The sequence below is a fragment of the Balaenoptera physalus genome, assembly GCF_965194825.1.
Source record: "Balaenoptera physalus genome assembly, chromosome: 7".
Lineage (NCBI taxonomy): Eukaryota > Metazoa > Chordata > Mammalia > Artiodactyla > Balaenopteridae > Balaenoptera > Balaenoptera physalus.
In genome coordinates, this window is record NC_138886.1 from 8,116,707 (window position 1) to 8,137,425 (window position 20,719).

General features: G+C 56.9%; 3 protein-coding genes across 10 annotated transcripts; 2 read left to right on the forward strand and 1 right to left on the reverse strand.

Annotated features, from left to right (window-relative positions):
- The first annotated feature begins 1,050 nt into the window (after positions 1–1,050).
- Positions 1,051–14,352, forward strand: TOR2A (torsin family 2 member A). 6 transcript variants are annotated; one of them, XM_082470235.1, is made up of 6 exons: positions 1,051–1,281; positions 1,887–2,152; positions 2,903–3,078; positions 4,123–4,250; positions 4,567–4,679; positions 6,582–8,017. In XM_082470235.1, the coding sequence occupies exons 1-6, from the start codon at positions 1,131–1,133 to the stop codon at positions 6,903–6,905; spliced, it is 1,158 nt and encodes a 385-aa protein (XP_082326361.1). In that variant the 5' UTR covers positions 1,051–1,130; the 3' UTR covers positions 6,906–8,017. The 6 variants fall into 6 exon arrangements, with proteins under 6 accessions (XP_082326361.1, XP_082326365.1, XP_082326366.1 ...); XM_082470239.1 differs by having other exon boundaries at positions 1,059–1,281; positions 4,123–4,254; positions 6,582–6,830; XM_082470237.1 differs by lacking the exon at positions 6,582–8,017 and adding an exon at positions 14,056–14,352 and having other exon boundaries at positions 1,062–1,281.
- TTC16 (tetratricopeptide repeat domain 16) lies at positions 5,274–19,429 on the reverse strand. 3 transcript variants are annotated; one of them, XM_082470199.1, is made up of 13 exons: positions 18,637–19,429; positions 17,201–17,791; positions 16,882–17,025; positions 15,566–15,666; positions 15,337–15,466; positions 12,941–13,155; positions 12,046–12,290; positions 11,536–11,677; positions 9,686–9,851; positions 9,024–9,166; positions 8,692–8,863; positions 7,152–7,236; positions 5,274–6,095 (listed from the first exon to the last, which is right to left on the reverse strand). In XM_082470199.1, exons 2-13 carry the CDS (start codon positions 17,456–17,458, stop codon positions 5,413–5,415), a joined length of 2,484 nt encoding a protein of 827 aa, XP_082326325.1. In that variant the 5' UTR covers positions 17,459–17,791; positions 18,637–19,429; the 3' UTR covers positions 5,274–5,412. The 3 variants fall into 3 exon arrangements, with proteins under 3 accessions (XP_082326325.1, XP_082326326.1, XP_082326327.1); XM_082470200.1 differs by lacking the exons at positions 12,941–13,155; positions 15,337–15,466; positions 18,637–19,429 and having other exon boundaries at positions 17,201–17,727; XM_082470201.1 differs by lacking the exons at positions 15,337–15,466; positions 15,566–15,666; positions 16,882–17,025; positions 17,201–17,791; positions 18,637–19,429 and adding an exon at positions 15,104–15,325.
- PTRH1 (peptidyl-tRNA hydrolase 1 homolog) lies at positions 19,069–20,607 on the forward strand (the record flags this gene model as incomplete). Its single annotated transcript, XM_082470252.1, is given in 8 exon segments — positions 19,069–19,206; positions 19,561–19,780; positions 20,013–20,036; positions 20,039–20,062; positions 20,065–20,140; positions 20,290–20,335; positions 20,424–20,450; positions 20,452–20,607. Coding segments are annotated over 8 exon segments (711 nt in total).
- Between the last annotated feature and the right edge of the window lie 112 nt (positions 20,608–20,719).

A 20,719-nucleotide genomic window follows, 5' to 3' on the forward strand; every position in this document is an offset into this window, starting at 1 on the left:
GTGTGTGTGTGTGTGTGTGTGTGTGTGTGTGTGTGTCAGGTGGGTGAGGCAAGAAATCTTTGAGGAGGGCCATGAAGGCAGTTGTCTTGATTTCATGGGTAGGGGAGGTAGGCAATGTGGATCAGCATGATTCCAGGCCAGGCTGGAGGCCTGGGGAGCCTGTTCCCTGAATTTGAAACGTCTGGGGTCCTTTACCTTATGAATCCTTTGACCAAGAGAGGATGGATACCACAGTGCATTAGATCTTTGGCAGCAGCCAGACTTGGGTTCAGTTTACTAGCTGGGTGGCATTGGATAAGGGGCTTAACCTGTTGGGCCCTAAGTTCCTCCTCAATAAAATGGGTACAGTAACAGAACTGACCCCTTTGGGTTGCTGTTAAAGCACTTAATGCATAGTAGCTGCTAGGTAAGGGACTGCCATGTTTCATACATAATGGATTTTTTTTTTTTTTTTGGCCGCGCCATGCAGCATGCGCGATCCTACTTCTCCCACCGGGGATCGAACCCGCGCCCCCTGCAGTGGAAGCGCGGAGTCTTAACCACTGGACCACCAGGGAAGTCCCATAATGTATTTTCAGTGATCATTTATTGATTACTTTGTGAAACAAAACACTTCACGTGCCTGTACCTCACTGAAATATCACCATTCCCCTATATGACAGGTACTGTTATCATAAGATATATAAGGCACCTAACGTTAACGGTACATAGTAGGTGCTCACCAAAAGCTATTAGCGCTCTTTTATCATATAAAAGGAAAAAAAAGAGCACAGAAAAGGTGTTTTGCAAGGTGTAAGGTGCCGCACAAGTTTTTGCTACAATTATTACGTCACCCTTTGTGGTCATAATCCTTCATTTATTATTCTTTCGGAGCTACTGTGATGGTCCCCTAGTTACCGTGGCCATGGAAACTCAGCCCGCAGTCCTGGATTGGACGGTTCGCGGGCTCCCCCTGGAGGCCACCTTCCGGGCCTGCAGCGGGACGACCGGGCAGGCCTTTGAGAGGGGAGAGAAGGGAGCCGGGAGTTGTAGGCCACAGGCGATGGCTGCCGCGGAGCGATGCATGTTGGGAGTTGTAGTTCTCGGGAGAGGAGGTTGGCGGCCGCAGACCCAGCTCCGGTCTCACCCGGATGGCGGCTGTGAGGCGTGGCTCTTGGCCGTGGGGCTCGCTCCTCGGGCTGCTCGGGCTGGTCTCGGCCGCGGCCGCCGCCTGGGACCTGACTTCGCTGCGATGCAACTTCGGCGCCTTCTGTGAATGTGACTTCCGGCCCGACTTCCAGGGTGAGCAGCCGCGGGCGCCCGGACCGGAGCGGCCGGCGGACCGGAGAGCCCTCGGACCCCGGGGGTGCGCCGGGGCCGGACCTGGAGAGTAGAACCGAGGGTGTGACCCCCAGACTTCCGGACGGCCAGGGCCGGAAGTGGGCCCGGCGTTGAGGGACCCTGAGAGCCTGGGGCACGGGACTTGGGGCGAGGGTTTGGGGGTGCCTGTTTGGGGTCCAGGCAGAGCCCTGCCAGGATGGAGAGAGGCCTTTGACAGCAGGGCCTTGGGGGGAAGTTTAGACCTCCGCACTGGACTGGCCGTCAAGGAAGAAGCCTGCCTTGGAGATGGGCGGGAGTCTTGGGCAGACCCTCTTGACAGCTCGCGCCCACTTAGGGCTGAGCGCAATCCAGAGGGCCATCTGCTGGGGGCGCTGCTGAGCTGAGTCAGGCCTGAGGGTGACTCCTGAGGCCGAGACCCCAAGGGCCGCACTCCTTTCCGCAGACAGCCTGTAAAAACGTCCCAGAACGCGGATCTCCAGACCAGGTTCCAGACATGACTTCCCTCCTGGACCTCCTCTGTGGCGGGTGTGTCCTCAGCTCTGACACTGTCCTTCTTGTGGCCCTAGGTCTGGAGTGTGACCTGGCGCAGCACCTGGTGGGCCAGCATTTGGCCAGGGCGCTGGTGGTGAAGGCACTGAAGGCCTTCGTGCAGGATCCAGCCCCCACCAAGCCGCTGGTCCTCTCTCTGCATGGCTGGACGGGCACCGGCAAGTCCTATGTCAGCTCCCTGCTGGCACACTACCTCTTCCGGGGTGGTCTCCGCAGCCCCCATGTGCACCACTTTTCCCCGGTCATCCACTTCCCCCACCCCGGCCACCTGGAGCGCTACAAGGTAGGCTGGTTTTGTCCTGGACCACCATCCGCCTGCACTGTGGAGTGCTGGACCCTAGGGAAGGAGTGAATCCTGAGCCCAGAGAGGGGAGTCACTTGCTCCAGGCCACACAGCCAGTTGAAGCCTCACCCTTCAGGACCCACCCTGAACAAAGCTTGGGGTGGTACCACACGGCAGGGAGTTCTTGATTTAATTCCTGGGGGCCAGTAATGGCACCTACCTGCCAGGGTTGTTGTGAGGGATGTGGGATTATAGAATTGCAGGTGTTATTTATTGAGCATTTACCTTTGCCAGACAGTCTGCATTATCTTCTCTCTGTAAAGCCCTTAGCCCCAATTTGAGGCTCAGAGTAAGCACTCAGGAAATCCAATTAGCTCTTACTACTGTTGTTGATTGCAAGGTACTTTCCAGGCTAATCTGTTTCAGTTGTCAACTCTGTTGGGAATGTTCAGGGAGCAGGAAGGAGCCATCCCCTTTTTTAGAAAGCAGTAGGTGTCGGGGAAGGAGCCCTGAAAAGGCAGGTGAGAGGCCTGGGTCTGAGTCCCTGTTTTCTTGCTGACTTGCTGTGTGAGCTTGGACAAGTCTCTGCCCCTCTGTGGGCCACAGTTTCACCATCAGTCCCATTAAGGGATTGGTACTCTCTGGGAGACCATATCTTCCTGGGAAGGAGATTAATTCTTGCTTTGGGAAGAAATCTGGGATTGGGGGAGCATCTCCAGTCCCCCTCATACCCTTGCCTTTCTCCCACAGAAGGACCTGAAGAGCTGGGTCCAGGGAAACCTCACTGCCTGCAGCCGCTCTCTCTTCCTCTTCGATGAGATGGACGAGCTGGCCCCAGGCCTGATAGAGGTCCTGAGACCTTTCCTGGGCCCCTCCTGGGTTGTCTATGGGACCAACTATCGCAAAGCCATCTTCATCTTCATCAGGTGGGGCCAGCTTTGCAGCGGGCAGGGTGCAGGGACACTCATCAGAGGTCTCAGCTCTCCAGTCTTGGCCTGTGGTCCCATAGCAGAATACTGTTCCCCCCGGGCCCACTGGGCTTTCCCAAAGTCCCCCACACCCTCACTGGTGACACTGTCATTCAAGGTGGTTGACTTCCCTTTGACATTCTCAAAGCCCATTCTGGGCTCAGTCTCTCTCTCTTAAATAAATAAATAACTAAATTATTTATTTATTTATTTATTTATTTTTGGCTGCATTGGGTCTTTGTTGCTGCGCACGGGCTTTCTCTGTTTGTGGCGAGCAGGGGCTACTCTTTGTTGCAGTGTGCGGGCCTCTCATTGCGGTGGCTTCTTTTGTTGTGGAGCACGGACTCTAGGCGCGGGGTCAGTAGTTGCAGCTCGTGGGCTCTAGAGCGCAGGCTCAGTAATTGTGGCGCACGAGCTTAGCTGCTCCGCGGCATGTGGGATCTTCCCGGACCAGGGCTCAAACCCGTGTCCCCTGCATTGGCAGGCAGGTTCTTAACCACTGCCCAGTGTTCCCTGGGCTCAGTCTCTTAATCCTTATTTCTTTGCGGAACCCTGCTGGGTTAAGAGTTTTCCCTCTTTTGTGGCCAAGAGGACACAGGCCTGGGAAAAACAGGACTAGAGTTTCAGTCCCACCTCTAGGAGTCCTAGCTTTGTTTCCTCAGGCAAAACGCTTCACCTCTCTGAGCTCCCACCTCCTCTTCTGAACAACAGGGTCAATCTTAATGCCCCACTGTCCTCCTAGAGGCTGGGTGAGGGAAAGTCGGTAAGGGATCTGAAAGTGTTCTATAAACTGTAAAGTGCATGACACATATAGCCGAACTTCCAGGGGTCATGGTTAAGGGCACAAGCTCCAGAGAGGGGAAGTGGTTCCCGGAGTGTTTTGAGTGGGCTTGGCTCCTGCCAGCACTGAGCTGGGCCCCCAGGCTCAGGTCACGTTAGGTGGCACGTGGGAAGCAAGGTCCACATCCTGTCCTCACTGTCTGCGTCCCCCGTGGTTTTTAGCAACACTGGCGGTGAGCAGATCAACCAGGTGGTGCTGGAGGCATGGCGCAGCCGCCGGGAGCGCGAGGAGATTCGCCTGCAGGAGCTGGAGCCGGTTATCTCCCAGGCCGTGCTGGACAACCCGAACCGTGAGTTCGGCCAAGGACCCCACCCCAGGGTGGTTTCCAGGCTGAGGTCTCACGCCCAGATCACATGGAGGGATGGGCTGGGCTCCCTGGGGTGGGCCAGGCTCTCCCAGGTCTGATGCTCTTCGTCCTGACCCAGTACTTCCCAGCCCAGGCTTTGGCGCTCTGGGCTGGCAGACAGCCTCCCCGAGCCCAGCACCTGGAAGGTGGCTGGGAGGATTAAGACCAGCCCCGTTCCTGCACTTCCTTCCTTTGGGGGTGGACAGGGCCCAGCTGATCCCCGTGAAGCACTGCCTCTTCCCATCGCTCCTTCCTGCAGATGGCTTCTGGCGCTCGGGCATCATGGAAGAGCATCTCCTGGACGCCCTGGTGCCCTTCCTACCTCTCCAGAGGCACCATGTGCAGCACTGTGTGCTCAACGAGCTGGCCCAGGTAGGCCTGGAGCCAAGGGATGAGGTCGTCCAGGCTGTGCTGGACAGCACCACCTTCTTCCCTGAGGACGAGCAGCTCTTTTCCTCCAATGGCTGCAAGACTGTGGCTTCCCGAATCACCTTCTTCCTTTGACTCTCCAGGCAGCATCCTTGTCTTCCTCTACCTGGCCAGGCTGTGAAGGAATAGCCCTGGGGCCTCTGCCACAGGGTCCCTTGTCCTGTGCCTCCTGGGACCCAGAGCACAATAGGAAGATGAGGAGGGCTGTTGGCTAGGCCATGAAACAGAAGGCCAGGGCAGGCCCTGGCCTCTTCACTGGTCTGAGGGCATCTTGGCCTTTGCTTCCTTCCTCAGGGAAACCGCTGGTCACCCCAGAACTTCAATGAGCCTTGACCTCACCCTCCAGCCTGAGCCTTCTTAAAATGTGAATTTTAACTCAGGGACGGTGGCTCGTGGCTGCTCCCTCCTTCTTTGGTCTCGGCCCTGGCTCAGGCACCACACCCCTACCCTCCACCCCACACCCTATGTCCCAGTATCGTAAAGCCAGGCTGAGACTTCTGTCTCTGGAAACAGAGGGACTCAAGTTGCCACTTGGGCTGGGCTTTTCAAGTTTTTAATTTTGTAAAAGAAGAGAACAAATACAATAAATTTAGCCATGGGACCAGAGGGATGTTGGCTGAGGTTCTGATTGCTCTGAAGGAGACTGCTTTGCTGAGCGGCCCCTTCAGAGAGCAGCCTAACTGCCGGGGCTGGGGTTCTGTCTCAGGCCCTGGGTGGTCTGCGTGTTGCTGGGACTTTGGATCAGTCTCCAGCTCCAGTCCTGGGTGGCACCAGCCTTTCTGGGTCTCCAGCTCTGGCCATGGGCACCCTTGGCCTTTCTGAGCCTCTGCCTTGAGCCCTGGGTGGCCTCAGTCCCGCTGGGCCTCCGGCTCCGAGTGGCCTCGGTCTTGCTGGGCCTCCGGCTCTCGACCTGGGCGGGCTTGGTCCTGCTGGGCCTCTGGCTCAGGGCGGCCTCAGTCCTGCTGGGCCTCTGGCTCTGAACCCGGATGGCCTCAGTCCTGCTGGGCCTCTGGCTCTGGACCTGGTCGGCCTCGGTCCTGCTGGGTCTCTGGCTCTGGACCCGGATGGCCTCAGTCCTGCTGGGCCTCTGGCTCTGGACCTGGTCGGCCTCGGTCCTGCTGGGCCTCTGGCTCTGGACCTGGATGGCCTCGGGCTCGCTGGGCCTCTGGCTGTGGCCTGGGGTGGACTTGGTTTTTCTGGGGCTGTGGCTCAGGCTTAGGTCTTCCCTCTTGTCCCCCAAGTCTGAGGATTGTGTCCTTAGCAGTGAAGAGTCAGAGAATGTCACAACAGTGGTCGAAGTGCTCCCGTATTCCTGGCAGACAGTGGACGTCTCCGTCTCTGAGATGGACGTGGTCCTGACTGGAAAGGATATGTCAAGAGAAGCTGTCAGGCCGCCTTCCCCAGACAGTGCCAGGAAAGGGAGACTTCTAGGCCTCACCCTTGCCTATGTCCCAGAGGACTTGCATGGCCAAGGGGAAGGCCTGCCAGCTCACGGCAACCCAGCCCTCCTGGCACCCTGAGCCCTGCAGGTGGGTCAGGGCCGTAAGATAAGGGGGAGATACGAAGGACCCCACTCGCCCAGCGCTGGCCTCCACTATGCTGCCTGCCTCTTGCCCTCTGCGTTCCAGCCACAGCCAACAGCCTGCAGGGCCCTGGCCCCCTGCCTGCAGCAGTTCCCCCTGCTCCACCCTGCGCACACTTGGCTACCGCTCTTCCCCTGGGTCCTGGAAGCCCTTCCTGACCCCCCAAAGGGAGCTAAATGCACCCAGAGCCCTCAGGACTCCCCTCCGTAGTATGGCTACACTGTCCTGGTATCTGTTTACCTGTGTGCCTTCTTCCCTTCAGGACCAAGAGCTCCCTGGGGCAACGACTGTGCCATTCATGCCTGTAACCAGTGTGCAGCACAGGCCTGGCCCTAGGACGCTCACCGCATTTGCTGAATGGCAGGAAGGCGGCTGGCCGCTGCTACTCCCGTCCCTCCCTGGACTGCCCATGGCTGCCCCTGGGACCCAGAGCAGCATTCTTGCGTTTTTTACTTTTGTCCCCTCCATGCTGGCACCTTTCAGAATTGAGGGTAAAAGCCCCCTGGACGTGCACAGGCTTCGTGGGCTTATTCAGGGAGAGGCCAAGGGGGCAGAGAGAAGAGAGACAGGCCTGAGCGGGGAATGAGGGTGGAGCAGGCAGCAACTGTGAAGCGCCTCGCGGTGAGAACCGGCCTCGCAGGCTGTGTGCTGGGCATCCCTGAGGGCTCCCTGTGCCCCCCGCAAAGCTGGGATGATTCCTCCCACTCCACACTCACACAGCTGTGACAGCAGAGCCCAAATTCACACTCAGGCCTGGGAGTCCCTGACCCCTGACCTTTGCCCCCCCTGCTGCGTCGGCTCACTCAGGTCTGGCAGGAGCAGGGGGACTTACAGCCCAAGATGGAGCCTGAAGAGGTCTGGCTGATGTAGCTGTCGGTCAGGGACCTCTCCTTGCTGGGACCAGGCTCCAGCTTCTCCTAGGGCAAGAGACAGGCTGCATGATCACTGGCTGCACGGTCACAGTGGCCGCAGCTCTGTAAGTCCAGCCGCTTAGAGCTCCTCAAGGGTCGCAGGTTAGGGCTGGATGGGGACATGGAGAGGTTGACTGGACAGGAAGGGGTGTGGCCAGGTTAGACAGGTGTGGCCACGTGAGAAAAGCAGTGTCAAGAGGCTCTTGGGCCTCATCTCTCTATCTGCAAAATGCAAATTAGTTCAATTGTGGGATAGGCTTCTGTGAACTGTGAAGTGCTGTGTCCAGGGAATGGCTAGTGAGAAACTGAGGACCTTCTCCACGTTTCATCTCCCTGCGCATCTGGGAGGGAACTCGCCTGCCATTACCATTTCCCGGACCAGGAAACGCCTAAGCAGCTGCCCTGGGCACTCGGCTAAGAGGCAGAGAAGCAGGGCTGGAATCCAAGTCAGGGGGACTCTGCGGCCAGGCTCTTGGCCCGGCTCTCGGCTGCTGGTTGCACTTGCAGGCCGCGGGAAATGTGCAGGAGCGAGATGTGATGCGGGAGCGGGCAGGGCTGCGGAGCACTCAGCAGGGACCCCACGATGACTTCAGGGCGTACACAGACCCAAGTTCTGTATTTTTGTATCCTAATGTGAGCTAGGAAAATGTAGAGCTTGCCTTTCCCATTTCTGGCAAGGGATGCTGGCACTCCGTTTACTTCGATGGTTAAAGTCTCCCTTGAACACAATTTACTTCCTGTCCATCAGCAGTCGAGTGGATAAATAAACGGCAGGATATTCGCAGGATGGCACTGTCTCCAGCAATGAGAAGGAGCAGTCAACTTGGATGCATCTCACAGACTTGGACGCTCGGTGAAAGGAGCCAGAGCAAAGGGGCATGCGCCACATTTGTCCTCTGTTGTGAAGGACAGGCACGCTCGTCTGCGGTGTTAGGAATCAGGACAGCCTTGTGGGGTGTGCTGGGCTGAGGGAGGGGCCTGGAAGGGGGCACGAGGGGCTTCTGGGGAACTGGGAATGTGTTCTTTCTTGATCTGGAGAATGGTGCCATGGGGGTATTCAGTTTGTGAAAATCCATCAAACAGTTCGCTTATGAGTCATGTACTTTTCTATATGTTCCATTCAGTGAAAAGATTTTAGAAATGAATTTAAGAATTAAGAAAATTCTGGTACAAGTGGCCAGTCCACACAGCGGAATTTATGAAGGTGAATGTGGACAAAGTGTGGGAAGCCTCTCTCCGTGAGGGGCCCACATTCTCACGCACCCTCCTTCAGGTGTACCCCTTACTGGTACCTTTTCTGTCTCACAGCGAGATGTCCCCAGCCCAAGTCACACATCTGAGTGGTGGCAGAGCCAGGCCCAGAAGCCAGCCTCTAGCCAGCGTGCATCCCTCAGCCCTGACTTGGGGTACATTCCACCTTGGACCTCAAGGACCTCCGGCTCCGGCATACAGCCCACTTACCTCCTTCTCCCCAGGGGACTTGGCCTGTTCTTCTGGGCCTTCTGGCTTTGCCTGCAGGGACTGGCGAGTGGCCTCTAGCTCTTTGGAGGTCTCGAACAAAGGCTGCTCCAGCTTCCATGAAAGCTGCAGGGCCCGGGCCCTCTGGCGCTCTAGTTCCCGCTCCTTGAGCTGCCTGACAAGCCGTGACCCCAGAGCGCTGGGTTGGCCTCCCTGACTCACCCCATCATCCCCAGGACTGGACAGCGGCCTGAGAAGGCGATTAGGGCCAGAGGTGCCTTGAGCCCCAACCGTCCCCCGACTCTGGGCCCGCGGGCCCTCCTGGAGAAACTTACCCCACGATATCCTGAGGGCTGCCGGCCTGCAGGCTGTGCTCCACCACCCGCTCCAGCTGCAGCCTGGCCAGGTGGGCCACCTGGCTGTTAAGCACCTCCTCCACTGACATGCCGGGGAAGAGGGTGGTCATCAGTGGCAGCAGCTGCCAGGAAAGAGGGTGACCAGAGTCAGGTGTGGGCCAGGACAGGGGGCAGATGGTGTGGTGCTGCCCTGGCAGAGGAAGGGTTTACAGATTGTTGTTTTTTAAAGGGCTGGACCTTTCTGCCCCAGAACTATTAGGACATCTTGAGAAAGGAACTATTCGGTGAGGGAGTGCTGATGGTGAGTCTGACCAGTGGTTCTGCAGCCAGCCAGATAAGGGTGTGACCTCCAAGCTCCATGACCTGGGCCAAGGGAACTGACTTCTCTGAGCCTTACCCTCTTCCCTCTATGAATTGTGGGGTGATGATAATGTTACCTGTCTCGTAGGTACTGAAGAGGGTTAAATGGGGTGATGTAAGCTGAACTGGTTAGAACAGTGCCTGGCACATCGTAAATGCTCCAGCATTAGCAGCTGTTATTACTGCTAGGAAACCAGGTTTCTTTTAGGGACAGGGAGTATCTTTAGGTGGCCAGAGGTACTGACTCTGGAGTCCACCCTCCTGGCCCAGCAGGCACACACCTTCGGTTGTTTGGGGTCAAGAAGCAGGACAGTGGCAACATCCTGGCGGGCCCCAAAAATGTTCTGCATGAGCTGCCGGCTCCTGGCGCGGTACAGGTAGTACTGGGGCTTCTGGGGATTGTGCTGGATGGCCATTGAGAAGCGGTTCTCTGCCTTCTGGAACTGCCTGCAGGACACAGCAGGCCACAGGGTGCTCTGAGCTGGGCCACCTGGAGGATACGGAGGCTTCTGGACCCCAGTGGGTAGTTTGGGGAAAATCAGGCTGGTCTCTGCTCCCTGCCACCACGCCCCTCTTGATGGACCCAACACTTAAATGTTAGTGTAAAATCCCAACATAAGTGGATATTTTTATGATCCTGGAGTAGGAAAGGCCTTTCTGAGATGTCATAAACCCAGCAGCTAAAAATGAAAAAATTAATTTGACTATGGTTAAATCCCATTATTGAGTAGCAAAAACACCACAGAAGAAAGCAGTAAATAGTGAAGAATATTTTGCCATAGAAGGCAGATGATAAGCTAATTTTCCAGCCTACAAAGAACACATAACCAAAAAAAAATTTTTTTATTGAGCAATTTAAGAGCAAATGGGCGAATGATTTGGGCAGGCCATAATGGCCAATAAACGCACGAAAGATGCTGTCTTGCAATCACAATTTAAACATGCAAAGTCAGTCTGCTGCGAGAGAGCCTTTTTTTGCCTACCCGATTAGCAAAGTTGAAAAACAGTCTTAATACCCTGGGCTAGGGAGGTTTGGGGAAACCAAGACTTTCCTTTACTGGGGGAAGTTTATATTGGTTCATTATTTTTGGAGAACAATTGGGTATTATCTTTTAAAATGTTAATTTTTTACACTTTTTAACCCAACAATTTAACTTCCAGCAATCTAACTACAGAATTACTAGTATGAACGCATGAAAACATATGTCTTGGGTCTCATTACTGCATTATTTATAATAAAAAACTGAAAACAGCCCAAATACTCATCAGCATACTACTGTCTAAAGAAATTAATTGTGGTACCTACACAGAATGGAATACTTTGCAAGCAATAAAAGAAAATGAGGTCTGCTATATGTAATTGCCATGGGGAGTAAAAAAGCAAGTCAAAAATCAGCTTAGTGGACTTCCCTGGTGGCGCAGTGGTTAAGAATCCACCTGCTAAGGCAGGGCACACAGGTTCGAGCCCTGGTCCGGGAAGATCCCACATGCTGCAGAGCAACTAAGCCCGTGCACCACAACTACTGAGCCCTTGCACCACAACTACTGAAGCCCACGCGCCCAGACCCTGTGCTCCACAACAAGAGAAGCCACCGCAATGAGAAGCCGGTGTACCGCAACAAAGAGTAGCCCCACTCGCCGCAACTAGAGAAAGCCCACGCACAGCAACAAAGACCCAACACAGCCAAAAATAAATAAATGAATAAATAAGCTTATTAAAAAAAAATCAGCTTAGCATGATCTCACTTTTGTAAAATGATAACAATTGTTAACATATGCATAGAAATCAATCTGGAGAACTCTTTACCAAACTTACAGGGGAAGGGGAGGCGTTGGGAGGTAGATATTAGAAGGAACTTTCATGTTCTAAGTTATGTTACTGAATACTTAAGTTTTTTTAATACAAAGTCTAATTACCATAACAATATTCGCAGAAAAAATGAAGGATTTTTAGAGAAAACTTGAAAAATAAAATAGATATTTAGGAGACAACTGGGAGAGCAAAGGCATCTCGACCCCAGGATCCCAGCCGACCGGCTTCACTCCAGACTCTTTGGCCCCGCCCGCGGCCCGGTCCGCCCCGCCCACAGCCCCGCCCACAGCCCCCGCCCCACCCACAGTCAGCGCGCACCTGCTCCTCTGCTCGCAGAAGCCCAACTTCTCCTGCAGCAGGCCCATGCGCAGGTGGGCGCCCTCGTCCTTCGGACTCAGCGCCAGCGCCTGCTGGTAGTCCGCCTCAGCGAAGGTCAGGTTGCCCAGTTGGAAGAAGCAATCTGGAGACCAGGGGCCGGGGGTGGGGGCTGAGTGAACCCCGCAAACCCAGGGCCCAGGAGCCCCAGCCCAGCTGGCTCCACCCCCAGGGGGCGGGGCCTGCAACGGGTGGTGGATGACACCAGCGGGCGGTCGCGGGCACCTGCAGCGGTTTTCCGTGCCTCCGGCCACCTTCTTCCAGCTGCCTGATGCCGAGCATTTTGAAGGGCTGTAGCCAGATTGTCTAAGGCAACGTTTCCCAAAGTGTGTCCGTGGGACCCTGAGACTCCGCTTTCCCTCCTTCCCTCCTCCCTCCCTCAGGGCCCTCAAGGCCCAGCCCAGGCCTTGGAGGGGCAAGGGGCTCACACTGGGCTGCCCGGCCCCCACTCACCACCGCGGTTGATGTAGAGGCCTTTCTCCCGCTGCTCGCCCTTGAGCGCCTTGCTGAGCAGCAGCACCCCCTCCTGGTAGGCGCCCTGCATGTAGCAGTGCACCGCGAAGTCGTTGTAGGCCAACAGCAGTTGGCGCTGCGCCTGCTGCACCAGGTCCTGCTGGTGCTCGGTCATCATGTCCAACGCCTTCAGGAAGTCCTCCACGGCGGAGTCAAACTCCCGGAGCCGTCGGTACATGATGCCCCTACGAGGGAGGGACATGAGGGCCAAAGTGCCCCACCGACCGGGGGTGTCCCAGAGAGAGGCTGCGGCTCTGGGCCCTCTGACCTGGGGGGAGGGCCTCCCAGCTCTTGCACTGAGTTTGGCCTGTGGGGCTCCTGGATTTTGCTACTTAGATAGCCAGCTAGTCACTGGTAATTTGACTTTTCTTTAAAAATAGCTTCCCTCTTTCTTTCTGGGAGCTGTGTGTGTGCCAGCCTCTATGCTAAGGCCTTTTTGTACACAGGACATTTTACCTCCACTGCTTATATGAGAAAACCCAGGCTCAAGGAAGTGAAATGGCCCAGAATGAGGTGGTGGGTCCTCGTGGGGTGGCCCAGATTCAAACCCAAGCCTCGTCCACTGAGCTGGGCTGAGCCTGCCAGTGTAAACTGCTCAGCAGGCCCGGGGGTCCAGGATTCCAGGCTCAACAGGCTGCTGCCTGCCCCTCCTCCAGAGGCATTAGCAGAGACCACCATGATCCTGTGACCCCCGATGGGGAGTAGGGAAAGATTGTTAGAGGCTAGATGGGGAAACTGAGGCCTGGGGAGGGTCAAGGGCTCTCCTGAGATCACACAGCACATCTGAGGCAAGGCAGGGCCTGGGACCCAAGACCAGCATCTCCCCACTCAGTACCGGAAGAGGAAGAGGCTGGGGTCCAGAGGGTTGTTCTCGATGGCACGGTTGATACACTGCAGTGCATGTTGCAGCTTGCCCTGCACGGCCAGGATCCCGGCATCTTGGCGTGCCTCTTGGGCCTGGCCCACCATCACCTTGAGCAGCACCTTGGCCTGTGGGTGCTTGGGATCCAGTAGCAAGGCACTGTGTAGGTCTCGATGGCAGAGGCTGGGCTGCAGCGGGGGGGCCAGGGATGGCATCGGGGTGCAGGCCAAGCTGAACCCTGCCCTGTTCAGTGTGGGGAGGCAGACCTCCAGGCCTGTAGGGGCCTTTCTCTGGGCAGGCCAGCACCATGCCACCCATCTTCAGTGGCTCTGCATTGCTTTGTGGGAAAATCCCATCTGAGGCTCCATTCCTTCTGGCCCCTTTCTAGATACGACCTCAGGTGAGCCAGGTCCACCTCAGTGGTTTCTGCTGTAGAATGGGGTTACAGATGCCTCCTCCTTGCAGGACTTCTGCAAGGCTCACTTGAGGAGGGGGGAGGGTGTGGTCTCCTGACTGTGACTGTCGTGTCCTCCCTATACTCCCCTGTACACCCTCCCCAACGCTCCTGACCTTTAAGCCCAAGACAACTCTAACGAAGAACAGATTCAGCCCTGGGCATGAGCAGAAAACATCCCTAGGCAAATACCTTCCACTGGGTGAGCAGGTCTGTCAGTCAGTCAACAGTTTTAGCAAGCACCCCATGTCCTATAGGGTAATTGGTTGGAGGGTGAGTGAGGCAGTGTAGACACCAGGTGTGAGTGGAAGTCGGGAGGGGGAAGATGGCCGAGGCTGGGGCAGGGCTTTGGAATAGATGGACTTGAGTTCAAGGGGAGCACCATTGTGACCTTGGGCAAGTTACCCAGACCATCTGGACCTGTTTCCTCATCTGTGAAAAGAGGGCAATGGGTTGTGTCTACCTCAAAGGGTTACTGCCAGCCTTAGAGATAAACATGAGTAAAGTGCTTAGAATGTGCTTAGGCATCGCAGGGAGCAGCTGAAATCCCAACCATCAGAAATAATTATCAATAATTACTAGTCTCGGGACTTCCCTGGTGGTGCAGTGGTTAAGAATCCGTCTCCCAATGCAGGGGACACGGGTTCGAGCCCTGGTCTAGGAAGATCCCACATACCGCGGAGCAACTAAGCCCGTGCGCCACAACTCCTGAGCCTGAGCTCTAGAGCCCACGAGCCACAACTACTGAGCCCACATGCTACAACTACTGAAGCCCGCGTGCCTAGAGCCCGTGCTCCACAATGAAAGAAGCCCGCACATCGCAACAAATAGTAGCCTCCACTCGCCGCAACTAGAGAAAGCCCGTGCTCAGCAACGAAGACCCAATGCAGCCAAAAGTAAATAAATAAATGTATATAAATTAAAAAAAAGAGCAATAGCAGCATCTTTAAAAAAAATGATAATAATAATTACTAGTCTCCTACCTTTGAAGGAGACTCTCCCACTGACTCACCTGTGGGACACAGAAGCCCCGCCCCCAGCATAAGGAGGCTCATGGTTCCAACACCCCCAGGACACTCCGCCCAATCCGGCCCATCCCATTTACCCCCTCCTGAGGTTCCCCCCACCCCACCCCCAAGCACCCAGGCCAAGCTGGAACACCAGGCATTGTTCTGGATGCCTCCCTTTCCCTCACGTTCACCGCGCCCCCCCCACCCCCCCCACGCTAGCAAGTCAGTTTCCGGTCCTGCTTCCAAAGGTCTGTGGAACTTGCCCCCTCCCTGCCACCCTCCTGGCCATCCTCCTCGAGCCCCACGCCTATCCAGATGGATGGTACCCGGCTTCCGGCCTCCAGGCTTGCCCCTCCCCCCAGCCCACATGCCCCCTGGCAGCCAGAAGGCTCTTTCTAAGGCCCACTGCCCCAGGGAGCGCCCTTTTGAGGCTCCTGCTGCCCCCCAGGAAGAAGTCAGAGTCCCCTGGATTCACAAGACCCTGCCCATCGCTCTCTCACCCCTGCAGTCCCTCCTCCCTTGTGACCCCAAGTCTCATATCTAAGGGAAGCCTGGGTGCCCCGGATGGTGCTTCACACAATTGGGAAATCATCCTTTGTGTAATTATCCGCCTGGGGACGTCTCCCCTGGGCTGTGAGTTCCATGAGGGCAGGGATGGCAAAGGCCTCTCACCTTGTGGTTTCCGGGGGCTGGCGCAGGCCTGGCACAGAGACAGGGCTGAGTGAGGATGGAACAACTACCCGACTGGGCCAGTGCCAGTTGGGGCCTCTGCCTGGGGAGGACAGGGCCCCCACTACACTGGGGGAGGTGGCTTCGGGGCTGGCCGACATCCCAGCCGCCTCCTGTCATCTCAGCATCCAGACAAGGAGGAGGTCCACCCCCCTGCCCTGCCCTCCCTGCTCTACCTTCTGGAAGAAGTTGTAGAGCCTAGCCCGGAGGATGTAGACATCAGCATTGGTGGTGCCATGCTTCACCTCCTTGGTGACGAATGAGAGGCATTCATGATGCCGCTTGAGGGCCAGGAGACAGGCCATGCTGAGGGCAGAGGGCAAAGGTGCTCTATCTACTGGGTGAGAGGGGAAGGAAGGGGACGCCGGGGGGGCAAAGGCCAGCAAGGACAGCCAGGGCGCTCACCATCGATAACGGAAGCAGAATTTCTCAGGCTGGAGCTCAGAGGCTTGAGAGAAGACGTTCAGGGCATCCAGAAAGGCGCGTCGCTCGAAAAGGCACTGGCCCTGAGGACACAGAGGGCAGTCACTTCTGCTTGTGACCCCAGCCTAGCAGCACCCACGAGTTGAGGGATGGCCAGCACTGGGGTGGAATGACAAGGGACAGGGACAGAGCCCTTTAGATCTGGGAGAGACTTTAAGAGATAGAGACACAGATGGAGAGAGATCCAGAGCTGGGGAGACAGCAATATACAGTTGACGACAGAGAGACAGCAATACACACAAAGGAACAAGGAAAAATAGAGAAAATCTGGGAGGTGGACCAGAGCAGCAGATCTAACAGTAACAGGCTCCCACCTGGCCTAGGGCTCCAGGTGCCAAGCCCTGTATTAAGAACTCGAACTTAGGGAATTCCCTGGTGGTCCAGTGGTTAGGATTCGGCACTTTCACTGCCGAGGATGTGGGTCGGGGAACGATGATCCCGCAAGCTGCCCAGGTGCAGCCAAAAAAAAAAAAAAAAAAAACCCCAAAAACAAAAAACCTGAACTTATCTCCTTATCTCACTGGGACTAGCTAACATTCCCCTTTTAGATGAAAGAACTGAGGCTCAGAGAGGTGAAGTGACCTTCCCAAAGTCACACAGCAAGAGCAGGACTGGACTCAGGACCCCAACATTCTGGTTTTAAGAATGTTTCTTTTTCAGAATTGAATAATTATTGACATTAAAAACAAAGGCATTCAATTTGTCAAAATGGAAAAAAAATCAGGACTTTGTTGGGATTTTATGGTTTAATATCGTCTTTAGTTTGCATTGCAAATGGTGGGCACTCTTACCATTTTAGTGCTTAGAGCCTGTGGACTGTAGGCCTGTGCTGCCCCATACAATAGCCACCTGCTTCCCGTGGCTATGTAATTTCAAATCAATTCAAATTAAATACAATTTCAAAATTAGTTCCTCAGTCACGCTCGCCACACTTCAAGGGCTCAACAGTTCCACGTGGCTAGTGGCTACCAGATGGGACAGTAATCATTGTCACTACTGCAGAAAGTTCTACTGGACAAAGCTGCAAAACCGTACCCAGCCCTGGTGGTAAACCAACACGGGAGGCGGGAGAGGTCATTAGCGGGGCAGCAGATGGGGACATAGACACAGGGACACGAAGGTCCCCAGGGAGTCAGGGCTGGTCTCAGGAACCAGGACAGCCCCCGTAGCTGGAGGGAGAGTCAGCAGGCCGGGGTGTGAGGTGGGGCCTTGTGTGGGCCTGGGGCAGCCCCAGGCACCTTCAGGTAAAGCACCAAGGTGAGCCGCTCCAGGTAGTCCGTGTTCTCTGGCTGGGAGGAGTAGGCCTTTCGAAGGTTCTGGGCGGCCGAGGAAAAGTCGCAGAGCTGGATGTAGGCCTCGGCTCTCAAGGCATAGAATTCTACCTGTGGGAGAGGGGACCCAGGCTGACGTTCCCCTCCCCACAATCCGCCCTGAGGCTTGACACTCAGCTACCACAGGGACTTGGTGGCCCTGAGAGAAGGGGCCAGGCAGGTGCGACAGTGAGGGGTGAGCACGGGGCCAGCAACTGCCTGTGCCCACCCAGGCCGTCCCCCTCACCAGCTGGGAGTCCAGGTGGAGGCCGCGGGAGAAGAACAGCACCGCCACCTCCCAGTCTTCTTGCTCCAAGCACTGATGGCCTCGATGGTAGCTGCAGGGGCAGGGGGCACAGGCGGAGGGGCTGGCCCTGACTTGGGACCAGTCCAGAGCATACAGCTGGGGCTTCGGGAATGGGCTGGGAAGAGGGGGACTTGGGTAGGGAGACAAGAGGGGTAGACAGAGACCCAGGGAGAGGAGGCTGACATTCTTGGAGGTCATCCCGGCCAGCAGCCTTTTATCTGCTGAGGTGGAAGAGCCCTGTTATACAGTTGAGCTCGCTGAAGCTCAGGGAGGGAGAGTAACTGGCCCAAGCCTGCACAGCATATCAGTGGCTGTGCAGGGTAGGAACCTGGGACCCCATGGCAAGGTAATCACTCACTACTCCCTGACTTTGAGGGGCACTGTTAACCCCGCAGCCTTTGGTTTTATATCATCAAAGTTCCGGAACACCTGGCTGGTCCCAAAGATTCGCTGTAGGGTCCCCTTTGGCACTGGAATCACCCATGGCTTTGGGATGTGCTGTGAGGGAGCCTGGTCAAGCCCCAGAGCATTCTGGAACCAAGTGACAGCAAGCTGGAGCAGGCCTCCAGAGACAGTCCCCACTCCACTTACACACTCTCCTCAGGTATTTTACAGGATGGAGGAGGGGTAGAAATGAGGCCTGGTAAGATGCACAATCTGGGGTCTGGTGGCACTTCCACCCCTATTTCCCTAACCTCTCTCCAGTCCTGCCTCTGTCACCTATGGTCAAGGTCTCACGCTCACACTGGCCTCTGCTCTCCTCCTGGTCCCCCTCAGCTCCTACCTCTAGCTACTGACACCCAAAACTCTGCAGCTCAGGCCCTGCCCCAAGCCACAGGCCCTGGGGGTCCAGCAGCTTCTTGCATATCCTGTGGGACCCTCACACTCAGCAGGCCAAACTGAGCACCTCACCTGACTTCTGCCCCAGGTTTTCCCACAGCGGTGAGTCCACCTTCCTCTGCCAACCACCCAAGCCAAAGATCTATGTCCCATCAGTCCTTAAGTCCTGTCTATCCCACTTCCTAAAGATCTCTTAGATCCCTCCTCTTCTCTCATCCTCTCATCTTGGCCAATGCCATCTCTGCTATATGCCAGCTCTGGCCACCCCTCTGACCTCCCCACCAGCCACAGGTCCTAAGACCTCTGTTCTCTGCACAAGCAGCCAGGGACTTTATTGAATCGCACAAATGATCTTGCCTCTCCCGTACTTAAAACCTTTCCTGTGAACCCAGACGTGGTCTCTTCTCCCCCGACCCTCTGCCTTTGACTTAGCCTTCTCCCGCACCTCTCTGGACTCTGTCATTAGGCCCCTTGCAGGAAGACCTCCGGGCCTGGGCGGGCTCCCTCGCGGCCCTCACTTGCCTCCCGGCACCCACCCTTGACGTTGCTAGGCATCATCTCCAGGACGCCCACAGGCTCCGCCCCTCTAGCCACGCCCCCGGAATCCAAGGACTCCACTCGCTGGAATCCAATTTCAAACAGAGCCGGAAGGAGGTTAGCAAGTTTTTATCAGCTAGGGAGGCCGAGGTGTACAGCGGCGAAAAGACTTGCCGGGTTTCCAAAGCGAGGCAGGGCCACAGCGGGGGCCAGAATACGGCTCCCTCCTCCCAATCCAGAGGTCAAGCAAGGGCTCCGCGAGCCCCACGACAAACCCCTCGGACACGGTGACGCGGCCACGGGCAACTCGCGGGGGCGCCCCGCCCCGCCACTTCCGCCCCTCAGAAACATGGCAGCCGCGTGGCCCGCCCCGGATTGGACGCTAATGGCCGCCCCTGGATAGGTGGCGGCCGCAATTGGCCGAGGGCTGGATGACGTCAGGGGGCGGGGTCTGGGCCATTTCTTGGGGCAGCATGGGGCCGTTTGGCCTCTGGTGCGCAGGGCTGTGGTTGAGTCTGGCCGTGAGCCGGTGCGTTTTGGAACCCCGGCACCCGGGGAAGCGGTGGCTGGCGAGTAGAGTGAGGGACGGCAGCGTAGGGTAGCCAGTGTCTCCTGGGCAAAGCACCCCCCCCCCAGTTCCTTGTCGTAGTTTTAGTATCAGAAATGGGTCCGATGCTCGGATGGGCTCCAAACTTCCAGGAATTCCGCTCCTGCACTGGGGTGCCCTGCCCGCCCACCCCGGGGGCGCCCGTTTCCACTCGGCCTTCTGAAGTCTCCGGGGTTTCTTGGGTTCCTCTTCGTACCCCTAACCCACTCTGGCCCAGTTTTCCGTTTACCTTCCCCTGCTTTGGGTCCCGGAGGGCGCTGTGAGAAGGCGGATGGGGAGAGTTGTCGGGCCTCGGTTTCCCCGGTGTCAACCGCAGGTGGCCGGCCTGGGGAACCCTGGACTGCCCGGCACGCGGCACAGCGTGGGCATGGCGGTGCTGGGGCAGCTGGCGCGGCGGCTAGGTGTGGCGGAGAGCTGGGCGCGCGACCGGCGCTGTGCCGCCGACCTCGCCCTGGCCTCGCTCGAGGATGCGCAGCTGGTCCTTCTCCGGCCACGGCGGCTCATGAACGTCAACGGGCGCAGCGTGGCCCGGGCCAGTGAGTTGAGGTCCCCAGGGGTGGGCCGCCCGGGAGGGCGCAGGGGCCAGCGAGGGGATTCTGGGCTGCGGCAGATCAGTTCACCTGGAGCTCCAGGTGCCTGTTGAGCTCCAATTGCTGCCTGGCCTTGGGTGATTGTGAGAGCCTCAGTTTCTTTATACATGAAGTGGGGTTAATTGCGGCCCCTCCTCATGGGAGCCTTGAGTCGGGACAACCCCGCTGGGCAGGTCAGCGGTAACCAGGGCCACCGTTTCCCTGTGCAAGCGGAGCTGTTTGCACTGACGCTGAGGTCTGCCTGGTGCACGATGAGCTCCACAAGCCGCTGGGGAAACTGGCTCTGAAGTTGGGAGGAAGTGCCAGGTGAGGCCCTGAGCTGGTCAGGGTGGGGATAGGGAAGCTGGCCTCCCAGCTGGAGTGGGGTAGGGTTGCCGACCCCAGTCTTGGCAGGGGATGGGGTGAAGGGTGCTGACCCAAGACAGCACTAACTGCTCCTCTCGTATCCCTTGAAGGGGCCACAATGGAGTCCGTTCCTGTATTAGCTGCCTCAACTCTAACATGAGTCCTGCACTGGGTCGGGTGGGCCGGCGCAGGGCCCCCGACACTCCTCACCAAAGCTCCCTGGGCCCCTCTGGCTTGCCCACAGGCAATGCCACGGCTGCGGGTGGGCATCGGGCGGGCGCCCGACACACCCAGACACAGTGCAGGGCTACGTGCTGGGCCACTTCTCCCCTGCTGAGCAGGAGCTGCTGCCTCCATTGCTGAGCGCCACCGACCTGCTCCTGGACCACAAACATGAGCGAAGCCAGAGGCCTTCGTCAGGGCCCTGACGCCAGTGGACTTGGCTGCTTGCCTGACTGTCGTGCCCACACACCCAGCCACATCCACAGAGGTGCCACGCCAACCTGTGGTATCTGTTTTTTATATAACTCTTCTCTGGGC

Bases quoted from the DNA above. Each gene is read 5' to 3' on its own strand.
- TTC16 (XM_082470199.1), bottom strand. From the start codon at position 17,458: ATGACCTCCAAGAATGTCAGCCTCCTCTCCCTGGGTCTCTGTCTACCC. The intron at 13,156-15,336 runs GTAGAGCAGGGA...CCCCCGCTGCAG, and splicing joins TCTACAACTTCTTCCAGAAG to CCCAGCCTCTGCCATCGAGA. The intron at 7,237-8,691 runs GTAAGTGGGCTG...CTCTTGCCCTAG, and splicing joins AGTCCCCTGGGGAGAAGGAG to GAGAAGCTGGAGCCTGGTCC.
- TOR2A (XM_082470235.1), top strand. From the start codon at position 1,131: ATGGCGGCTGTGAGGCGTGGCTCTTGGCCGTGGGGCTCGCTCCTCGGG. The intron at 1,282-1,886 runs GTGAGCAGCCGC...TTGTGGCCCTAG, and splicing joins CTTCCGGCCCGACTTCCAGG to GTCTGGAGTGTGACCTGGCG. The intron at 3,079-4,122 runs GTGGGGCCAGCT...CGTGGTTTTTAG, and splicing joins GCCATCTTCATCTTCATCAG to CAACACTGGCGGTGAGCAGA.